Source organism: Orbicella franksi, chromosome 7 (assembly GCF_964199315.1).
Source record: "Orbicella franksi chromosome 7, jaOrbFran1.1, whole genome shotgun sequence".
Lineage (NCBI taxonomy): Eukaryota > Metazoa > Cnidaria > Anthozoa > Scleractinia > Merulinidae > Orbicella > Orbicella franksi.
Genome location: NC_138151.1, coordinates 26,809,025 through 26,819,719, shown reverse-complemented (window position 1 = coordinate 26,819,719; position 10,695 = coordinate 26,809,025). Strand labels below are relative to the sequence as shown.

The window sequence follows — 10,695 nt, the reverse complement described above, 5'->3', positions numbered from 1 at the left end:
AAAAAAGAAGGGAAAGATATCTCTTCACAGATTTCCTCGTAACATATAAACACTTTTGGTATGTTTCTAATAACAAAATCGTCGCAACAATGCTTTTAGTGTCCCTGGCAGCTCTCCCCTGATTCAGCCAAGACAGTCCTAACTTAAACTTTTCCTCACAACCAGAAATTAATCACCATGGACTATGCCATCCACAGATACTTATTTAAAAACTGATTTCAGGGCAATTTTCTTCAGATAACAGCTTGTTTTTCTGGAAGCCGCTAACAGTTAATAGTTAGGGATTTGTTCCTGGTGTTACTGAATACAGGTTCATTACACTTGATTTGGCCGCAGTAAGAAATTTTGCTTTCATTCACGCGTATAAATTTTGTTACCGTAATTGATATTTTTTAGTGGCAACAGTCCTTGGCGCGCGTGACGTGTAAACCTATGAACATGTAAAATTGACTTTTCGCTGAAAGATGTTCCCTTATTCAATAACGATTCAAACTCTGTCTAACTTATGTTTTTTTTTGCTGTAGACACCAGACGAGTTTCACGTTGACCTGTAAATTACTTATGGAAGTTGATCTTCAGGATGGCAATAAGCCACCTGAGAGTTACCGCAGTGCGATTGGAGTACTAACCATCAAACCCCGCGCTCCCTGTTTCCCGCCTTAACCATTTTGATGCATGGTACGTCCTGGAAAGAGCTGGTATCCAATCTTTTGATTTGATGAGTTGGTTCTGGTAGACCATTTTCACGCGATTACTGCAGTTCTTTAGAGAGGTGGGATGGAAATTTGAATGTCGAAAAGTCTTAGAGGGAACCTTTGCTCTCTTTCACATGAGAGTAACTGCTAAAACAGTTGTCAGTAAGAATTTGGGGAAGTGCGAGATAATATTGCCTAACTCAGTTTTAACAGTCAGTTGTCAGTGGTGTAGCGATAGCTTTTAACGCGGCCAAACGGCAGATAACTGCAAAACGCAAGAACTTCAAAGATAAAGTTATAAGTATCACTATCGTGGACTTTCTCAAAGTCCGTCTCAGTTGTAAGTAGTCCAGGCGCGAAGGATGAGCTTCTTTTTCGCACTCTAGTTTTGCAGACATTTTTAGCTTTCCCAAAAAAAAAAAGATCAGTTGATGGGCCCTTAAAATAACTAAATGACAGATTTCTCTATTCCTTCATATGCCTCAACTTGCAAAATCCCTACTTATATACCTGAAACCTGAAAAAGCTACCCCTTTCTGGCGTAGCCTCCCCGTACAGGCCTTTATAGGGAGTACCCCCACCGGGATTTATCCTGGTTCATTTCCACTTTTACCGTGAATGAAATCTTCCATATTAAAAAGAAAAACTGTCAAAGGCGTTTGATCGTGGAAGAAGCATAAACGACCGTACAGCAGACTACTTTAACTGTAAGGCCGGGCTTCATTGAAAGTAAAGGCTTGCAAATGGAGAGCACTACCCACCATGATGAAAAAAAGTTGAAACAACTAAAAAAATTACAGTTCCTTGAGGTGAACTCAAAACAGCGACGGCAATGATCGGCAAATGTTTGTTTCGAAGTCGTCTCAAAAATGTCTTACACAGTGTGCGGGAACTAACAGCTTTTGCCGACCACCTAATGTGACCCCACCCAGGCACGCATAATTGCTTACTAGCCAAGACTGAACAAACGTATCATAAAATATTTATCATATTGTTGCCTGACGTTTTCCTAAGCATCAAAAACATTTTCCAGACCACTGAGTGAAATGATACCGGTCCTCTGATCACAATTTACACGCCCTATGAGCAGCACAAACCAACACTCAGAAAGGTATTTTTACAAGTTTATTCCAAGTTTTTCTACAACCACACAAAAGTGCAATGTAGTTTGAAAGTCAAATCCAGTAAAACCAGTTTAGGCAGCTTCACCCTCCTCTTCTTCTTCCTCGTCAAACTCTCCTTCCTCTTCTGCCGTGGCATCTTGGTACTGTTGGTACTCAGAGACAAGATCATTCATGTTGGATTCAGCCTGTAATAAGATTGAGCATAGAGCATTCCTTTGATACACCACTCCAGTTTCAATAAACATGCTTTGTCAGCCAACATTTTTAATTGCTGAAAATATTATCGTCCATCAATTTGCAGCTAGACAAATTCATGGGATCACCTTATTATAGGCTAACAGGAGAAATACCCTTTAAAAAGCTGAAGGAATTCAGTTATTAGTTTTGTTATCTTTTGCAATTTAAGAAGTTGGTGAAATTACAAAAAATTATGTATGGACAGGGTAGGGGGTTCTTTGTTCACCAATTATAATACCAAGTTAAATTTTGCTTTGCATTCTGCAGTCTTTTTCTGACAGAATTAACATGTCAATCAAACTAGAACATTGAATATAAGAATAATTACAAAACATCACCTAATAAATAAAATCTTGAGGTATCAAATCCCTATCTAACATCCCAAAAAACTGGCATGCAGTAGGGAGAATTAACAACTGAAGCTTAGGATGAACTCCAAATTCCACAACACACCTCAGTAAACTCCATCTCATCCATACCCTCTCCAGTGTACCAGTGCAAGAAGGCTTTGCGCCTGAACATAGCAGTGAACTGCTCACTGATGCGCTTGAAGAGCTCCTGGATGGCAGTGCTGTTACCAACAAAGGTGGCAGACATCTTTAGACCTCGAGGAGGAATGTCGCACACAGCAGTCTTCACGTTGTTAGGGATCCATTCCACAAAGTAAGAGCTGTTCTTATTCTGCACATTCAGCATCTGCTCATCAACCTCCTTCATGGACATGCGGCCACGGAACATTGCAGCCACAGTCAGGTATCTTCCATGACGTGGATCACAGGCTGCCATCATGTTTTTGGCATCAAACATCTGTTGTGTGAGCTCTGGAACAGTCAGTGCACGGTACTGCTGGGAACCACGGCTCGTCAGAGGAGCAAAGCCAGGCATAAAGAAGTGAAGACGGGGAAAGGGAACCATGTTGACAGCAAGTTTTCTCAAATCAGCATTTAGCTAGATAGGAAAGCATTCATATCATTATAACTAGTTTAAGAGAGGGTAATGAAAACACTCTCACACCATATTGGGCAGAATACAATACAAACAATATAAAAATATTGTTTTCAATTTTTTAACTGCTTGACTTCAAAAATGGACATCTTGCTTTGAGGTGTCATCATTCATTCCATTCCCTGCAAGGGGTCTCTGAGATTTGATCTAAAAATTCTCCCCTGATAATATACATGTAGTATAGTCTGAGTACTGGTAGTATGTCTAATTGTTTATTGTTTAATTACTAGTATGACTACGTATTTCATTCCTTCATTCACAGCCCCATAAGATAACCCAACATGTAAAAATATTGGTGTTTGATGTTGAATACCCTCCTTGATACCAAAACCTGCAATTTTAACACCTGAAAAATCTCAAGATTGACCATAAGTACCCAAATCCCTTGTACACAGGAATCTCCACCCAAACATGCAACAAGGAAGCTGTCTGTTTACTCAAGATGTAGAAATGTAAGAAATCATTAAAAAACTTTGATAAACTGTTTCTCACTACAATCTGCCATTTGAAAATGGGGCAAATGTAGAGGGAAATAGTGACTTGGTATGCAATTTCAGGGATTTCAAATTTCAAATGTCAAATGATTTAAAAAATAAATTCATTCAGTGAAATATCCTTCAGCTACAATTTGAAAGAAAGCCCAGAGTGGGAAATCCAAGAGACTGCATTTTTAGTTTTCCATAACTTGAAAGACATCTCAGACTGCACAGTCTCAGATTTGTCAATGAAGTAGTAATACATAGAGAATGCAGAAACTTGTTTGAATGAAAATTTTTCGAAATAAAAGTCCCATAAAAACTTGTTCCTTGCTACGTTTGTCCCAGTTTCAAAATTTGGGATCTACAGTGAAAACGTCCATGACAAAAAATTAAAACTGCAGTTCAATTCATTATTTTTTCTAACATGTTTGCCTATTACACAATGGCTTCGTTTCGAAATGATGTACTTTCAACAAGGAAATAAGGCCAAACGGACACTTCAAAACCTTTTGACAGCTGTTGTTACTTACTTATGACCACATAACGTCATAGATTATAATGCAGTGTCTAAATGACAGGCAGACTTTACTGCAGCAAATCAAAAATAACCAGGTACAATTCTTTATACGGGCAAAATGTTCACAAACTTCCTCTACTCCTAATTACCTGGCCGGGAAATCTTAAGCAGGTTGTTACACCGCTCATTGTGGCAGACACAAGATGGTTCAAGTCGCCATAAGTTGGGGTGGTCAGTTTCAGAGTTCTGAAGCAGATGTCGTAAAGCGCTTCGTTGTCGATGCAGTATGTTTCGTCGGTGTTTTCGACTAGCTGGTGAACTGAGAGCGTAGCGTTGTAGGGTTCGACGACGGTATCCGACACTTTAGGGGAAGGAACAACGCTAAAAGTGTTCATAATACGATCAGGGTATTCCTCACGGATCTTTGAAATCAGCAGAGTGCCCATTCCAGAGCCTGTTCCACCGCCGAGGGAGTGTGTTAGTTGAAATCCTTGCAGGCAGTCGCAGCTCTCCGCTTCCTTTCGGACAACATCTAGAACAGAATCTACCAGTTCGGCGCCTTCTGTGTAATGCCCTTTCGCCCAGTTATTTCCAGCCCCACTTTGCCCTGAATGAAGCAAAGAAAGAAAAACTTGATTAACGGAAATGAGATGGCGTAAAGATCTGTACATTAACCACTGAATCAATTAAGCATTGCAGAAGAGCAAAGTGTTGACTCTGTTCAGCCTACCGAAAACAAAATTGTCAGGTCTAAAAATTTGTCCAAAAGGTCCAGACCGAACAGAATCCATTGTTCCAGGCTCCAAATCGACCAATACAGCTCGTGGTACATATTTCCCTCCTGAAAATAAAGAACGAAAAATTCTAGTGGGGGAAAAGTGAAAAGCGGGTCAGCCAAAATAGTCTTCAGTTATTTCTTCGAATTACGTACCAGTTGCTTCGTTGTAGTAAACGTTTATTCTTTCTAACTGGAGGTCAGAATCACCGTGATATGTACCAGTTGGGTCAATTCCATGTTCGTCTGAAATGACTTCCCAAAACTGAGGAAGAAACGAAAGTTTAGAGATGAATTGATGCGACACAGCTGTGACCACAGCATTTGACAGCGCCACGACCGTTTCGGGCCTGTGATTTTCACGGCAAAGTTACTTCCAGTAAACCTTACCTTAGCACCAATCTGGTTTCCGCACTGACCCGCTTGAAGATGAACGATTTCACGCATTTTAAAAAGGTTAAAAAGTTGAACTCCCACAGAGAAATAAACTACAAACCGACTTCGACTCGAAACTGATTCGCGATTAACGTGCTCCTTGCTAACGTCATAATACTTACGTGTCCTTTTCAAGAAACGTCGTCTAATTGGTCAATTTTGAAATGTCGTGGGGAGATAAGCTTTGCTTGATTGGATAGTTACAGGTGACATTCCCGCCCTTTTTGGCAAATTGGAAATGGAGCTCTTCGCGGCTTTACAATATTTCTAACTTCATGGACAAAAATAATATATTTCTACAACCTTTTAGCAATCCACGAAACCTTTTGCACTCTCCTCATCCATCTTGCTTTTTAGGTTTGCCTTCATGTCTCTCGAGTGCATATTTTAAGCAAGAAAACAATAAATCTTGCAGCTTCTTACGGGAAAGCATAACTTTATTTAGATAAACATGTCACCAAAAGCTTAATAAAGACATGAACGGGTGCCTCATTCACCAAGCGTGCACGGCAATAACACTGAGCAGAAAATATCAATTTCATGATTACTGAACTGGAAACAATGGATAACTTTTATTCTCCGATCGTGTTTTTTCCAAGGCAATCAAACATTTCTAACGCGTGAGGTTTACTTTGTAACCAATTCAAACACTGTATTTGCATTTTTGATGCCAAGACGCTCTCCCAGGTTTTACTTTGTCAAATCGCAGCAAAATGTTTATCAAAAATGCTTTGAAAGACAATAGAATGACGACATTTGTGTTATATTATAGCTTTTATAATCCATCAAATATTTTCGCTCGCACGCGATTGGTCTGTATGCGTCGCGTGACTGAAGTGGGGAATATCCGAGTGACATATCCCGCGTGTTGCGAAAAATAACAGAATGATAAACACAATATAGCTTCCATTTTTCGCGCCAAATGGATGGATTAAGAAATGAAATCAATTAAAAATGTACGTCACAGGAAATACTGCATCTTCCAAGCGCAACAGATCATGAAGTTAACATGTATACAAACAATAGCCTCCATTTTGTGCGAAAATATGCTCAGGAGCGAACGGTTTTCCGAGGCCGAAGCTCAAGGGCTCCCGGAAAACTGTTAGCTTCGAGGTACAGATAATCATATAATATCCTAGGGAAAATAGTCCACCATATTCCGCACCAAACGGAGGCTATTGTTTTTATTTAAGACGAACCCAAAAATTTACCCCGAAACAAATTTTTTAAGTAGTCACTTTGGGCGCTTGGTTCCAGTTTTAATTTTCCTGAAATTTCCAGTGACGATTGAATACCATTCAGGGAAAGAGGACAACCTCGCAAGGTATACCCAAATTTTCCAATGTTTCTTACCTGGAAATTACCTTCCATTTATGTTTTTTGTTCCCAGAATTTCCGGAATTCTTAGTTGAATGGTTCCCATTTCGGAAAAATAATAATTCTCGGATTTTCTGGACCTTTGTAGCTTTTAAGAAAGGGATTGGAAAACAGAAGTTAAAGTGGCATTCACATGTTTCTGTTACGGAGGACTTTACAACCATTGGACCTGGAGCTAGCTTGCAACTGAGGCCCAGTTCAGACGTCGTGCTTCTGTCGTGCCGAACTAAATTGCAATTAGATTTGACTGTAGCACGGCTGGAAAACAACTCTGATTCAGACGTCGTACCAGAGTCGAACCAAATTCTGGATATACTAATGCCTCGTAACAATTCTCCTCCTAACTCCCCGTGGGAACGCAATCTCGCCAAAATACCTTAATATAATTTATGAATTTTGTTTAGCGCGGCAGAAGCACGACGTTTGAATCACTGCCGTGCCAGAGTCGTGAAGCACGGCAGAGCTTGTCGAACTTAATTGCTTGCCGAACTTAATTCAAAAGTTTGATTCAGACGCCGTGCTTCTGCCGTACTTTTGTCGAACTTAATTCCTGAATTTAGCTCGGCACGGCAAAAGCACGACGTCTGAACAGGGCCTGAGGCTAATGCGGAGAGTCTTTTCAAATGCAAATTACATTTTTCTCTTTTTAATGATATTCCCCCCGCAGAGCCTCCATTGCAAGCTAGTTTCAGTCCAATACCAAGAATGCGAATATAACCTATTTATGTGTCTTCCTGCCAGGGCCACCTTATTCTCGTCCCTGTAGCCCTTTTCGCTCCTCTTAGCCGGCGAGGCCTCAGCACGAGAATCGATTCTAGAGCTACGCACTGGCCTCTAGTTTCATGTTGCCCTTCCCTCGAGCTACTTACTTCCTGAATTTGAGTATGCTCAAGTAAAAACTTATATGAATTTTATTTTATTTTTTATAAAATTACTACTGCAATTAGAAAATATATAATCCACCTCAGAAAAAAAAAACGAGAGAGAGAGTGTCATCAAGTCTGTTTCCGTTACCATATCCCCACTTTGAAATCTCGGCCCCTTCAACTCGATATGCCTACACAGTAGGAGTTACAGTACTTTAATATACCAGTATATAGTTCTTAAATGAATCAGTGGAAAGTAAGTTTGATTTACATTCTATATAGTACTGTTGACCTCCGTTCAAAACGGTTCGTTTCCATGACATAAGAAAACCCTGCAAACCACAATGTCAGCAAATATTCGATGGCGCAGGAATAGAAAAATAAAAATAATCCAAACTTTTAAAACTCAGATTTTTCGATTCAACAATTCGATTCCAGGGTAAAAGAAACGGACCTATAGAAAAAAAAAGCACGCGAAATCGCGGCAAAAAACTTCGTGTCAAAGTCACTTGAATGGCCATCGTTGTCCTTGGCAGGTACCCTTGTTACATGACAAAACAACACGAATCACGCACACAGTAAGGGCGTAACCAAACGACATAATACTGCAAACGTTCTTACTTTCGTTTCTCTCGCTTCTCGCTAAATGGTACACGAACTATAAGGCATCCTCACAGGCTAGAGTGCTCGTGTTACGAATAATAACCAACAAGCGATCTGAAGCTGTTCCTGTGGCTGAGTCAGCTAGCCTAGCCATTTCCTCTTCAATGCTTCAGTAGACCCCACTCTTTATCACCACCAAGAGCTCTAGTTGAAACTACAGTATAATTCCAGCCCGTCTAAACTAGATTCTGAGTGACTAAAGGAAGCTGGTCAAGGCAGGGAATGGATTCTGTTTACTGACAACCAGTTTCTGGTGTTGGTGGGATATGTAGCCTTTGATGTAACCCTAAAACAAACACAAACAAACCGTGTAAGCTACGAGTCCCACCCTTACAGCCCAGGTTCGTACTTTTGTATGCAAAATCTCGAACTTTTTCCCAAATCACTCAGAGCTTTAAATTTCGACAGCTAACACAACTCTCACTTAACAACTACAAAGTGTTGCAAGTCGGAGAAAATTGCATAGTTTTTCTGTTAATTTCATTTTCTACACTCGTTCAAGGTTTTCTACGTTTTTTTCAATGGTGCAAAACATGGAAACGTCTCCAAATGTTTCGATCTCTTTTGGACACCTGCACCTGACTTACCATGTATATCAGATTCGCCACGATGCATTCAACCTCAATAACGTCAATGTCCTCAACCTTCAAACACGGGAGAAAAACTATTAAATTAAAACCCTTAAAACGATATTAGAAGGGAGGGAGTAAGGGAAGGAAGAAGAGGGGTGAGAGAGAAGGAGAAAAAAAGCGAAGGAGGGAAGGGGAAAGAGGATGGAAGGGAGAGACCGTCGAAGGGACGGAGGAAGACATGGGCAGATGGGGTTAAGAAGGGCAGAACAGGAAGAGTGGAAGGAAGGAGCAGGGAGGGAAGAAGGAAGGAAAAGAGAAAGGGAGAGGGGTTGAGACGAAAGCTACAATACAGGAACACAGTCAGACACTGTATTCCTTCTGCTAAATTTAGTTACTTTGGGGCACCTACTCGATTAGTTCCATAAACTACCCAGGTGTACCAAACTCCACACAAAAAGTAATTGTCTTCCATTATCTCCTTTTCTTTCTTTCTTCCTTTCTTTCTTAAACACTTTATTTTTTAATCACAATTGTAAATATATACAGGCAAAAACTAACGATAGACAAATCCGACGTTTCGGCGACATCTTGGCGCCATTGTCAAGGGAAACTAATTAAATATGCGATTTCAAGAGTAACTAAGAGTTCAGAGTTTCTAATTTGCATAAGTTAGACAAAGACTTTAGCGCGAACTGAGTCTGATTGTACATTTAAACACGGTCGTAATTGTTTAATGAGTATCATCTCATTAATGAGACAATCAAACTTGTTGTGGCATTTTTTCAACACGCTAAAACAATTGCGAAGGTCATCCGGAATCCTGCCTGCGTGTCTATTATCATAGTGATTGCGTACTGACGAGGTCTTGCTTCTATGTCCATCAACGCGTACGAACAGATGGCCACGGGTGTAACCGACATAACCAGCATCGCACTGGTCACACTTGAAGTTATACACAACGCATTGTTGATCAATGAGCTGAGGCTTAGGTTCGCTTGTCGGGAACTCCTGGGCAATCTTGCGGCTCGTAAACACCGTTGAACACTAGTCTGCAGCTTCACACTGAGATCTTTCAACTGTGTCTTCACGATATTAGCAGACTCCTGGTCTTTAAAGGGTATGACAACCCGAGTAGTGTTTTCTGTCGTAGATCTGGATCGTAATGAGGGCTGGTCAGCGACCTTTAAATTTAGGAAGGTTTTGACAGTGGAGTCAACAAGGTGCTTGGGATATTTCAGTTTAGAGAAAACAGATTTCAGTCGTTCGTACTCCTCAGTGAAGTAGGACCATGACGAAGACAGGCGATGTACGCGATCGAGCATAGTTGTCAATAGTCCGCGCTTGTACCTATTATCGACATGACTGTGGTAATGGAGAAGCAGACCACTGTTTGTTGGCTTCACAAACACTTTAGTTTCAATACGAGGCGCTCTGTTTAGGAGTTGAGTACCGAGAAAGGGAAGCATTCCATCATTTTCGACCTCCATAGTGAAGTTGATGGCGGGGTGAGCGTGGTTGAGGGTGTTAAGAAAGTCCCTAGCTGTAGACAAATCGGGCATCACAGTGAATGTGTCGTCAACATATCGACGATAGTAAGGTGGCAGCTTGCCCTCAACATCTAATTTCTCTTCAATAGACGACATGAATACGTTGGCTAGCAAGGGCCCAAGGGGGGACCCCATCGCTACTGTAAAATTAATGTTTGTGAGAGTTAAAATTAAAATTGAATTGTCACTCGCAGAGACGTTCTCAAATCTTGATACAATGAAACCTCTATTAAGCGGACACCCTCAGGACCTTCCCAAGTGTCCGCTTCAGTAGAGGGTGTCCGCTTAATAAAGGTTTATAACAATTGCGCAATGTTAACATTCAACGGTTCCTCTGCACTGTTATAAAGTTCCAGGTTGTTAACGAAGCTATCCAGAGTTCAAGTTAATCATCTTTCATTAC

General features: G+C 40.7%; 3 protein-coding genes across 3 annotated transcripts in view; 1 reads left to right on the top strand and 2 right to left on the bottom strand.

Moving 5' to 3' along the window:
- Nucleotides 1-1,296: 1,296 nt before the first annotated feature.
- LOC145492352 (tubulin beta chain) lies at nucleotides 1,297-7,458 on the bottom strand. The gene is made up of 6 exons (XM_081471791.1): nucleotides 5,223-7,458; nucleotides 4,989-5,097; nucleotides 4,788-4,898; nucleotides 4,207-4,664; nucleotides 2,510-3,004; nucleotides 1,297-2,004 (listed from the first exon to the last, which is right to left on the bottom strand). The coding sequence occupies exons 1-6, from the start codon at nucleotides 5,277-5,279 to the stop codon at nucleotides 1,891-1,893; spliced, it is 1,344 nt and encodes a 447-aa protein (XP_081327917.1). The 5' UTR covers nucleotides 5,280-7,458; the 3' UTR covers nucleotides 1,297-1,890.
- Nucleotides 7,459-7,540: 82 nt separating this feature from the next.
- LOC145492360 (PCI domain-containing protein 2-like) overlaps nucleotides 7,541-10,695 on the bottom strand; it is a 20,504-nt gene continuing 17,349 nt past the window's right edge. The window contains exons 18-19 of the mRNA XM_081471800.1: nucleotides 8,761-8,817; nucleotides 7,541-8,459 (exon numbers count right to left, since the gene is read on the bottom strand). Of these exons, the coding sequence (XP_081327926.1) occupies nucleotides 8,370-8,459; nucleotides 8,761-8,817 (147 nt within the window). The 3' untranslated portion in view covers nucleotides 7,541-8,369. The remainder of the gene's footprint in view (nucleotides 8,460-8,760; nucleotides 8,818-10,695) is intronic.
- Nucleotides 10,439-10,695, top strand: part of LOC145492395 (retinol dehydrogenase 8-like) — a 5,539-nt gene continuing 5,282 nt past the window's right edge. Inside the window, exon 1 of the mRNA XM_081471840.1 lies at nucleotides 10,439-10,695. This exon is cut by the window's right edge and continues 2,217 nt beyond it. The gene's annotated coding sequence lies outside the window, so the exon portion shown is untranslated.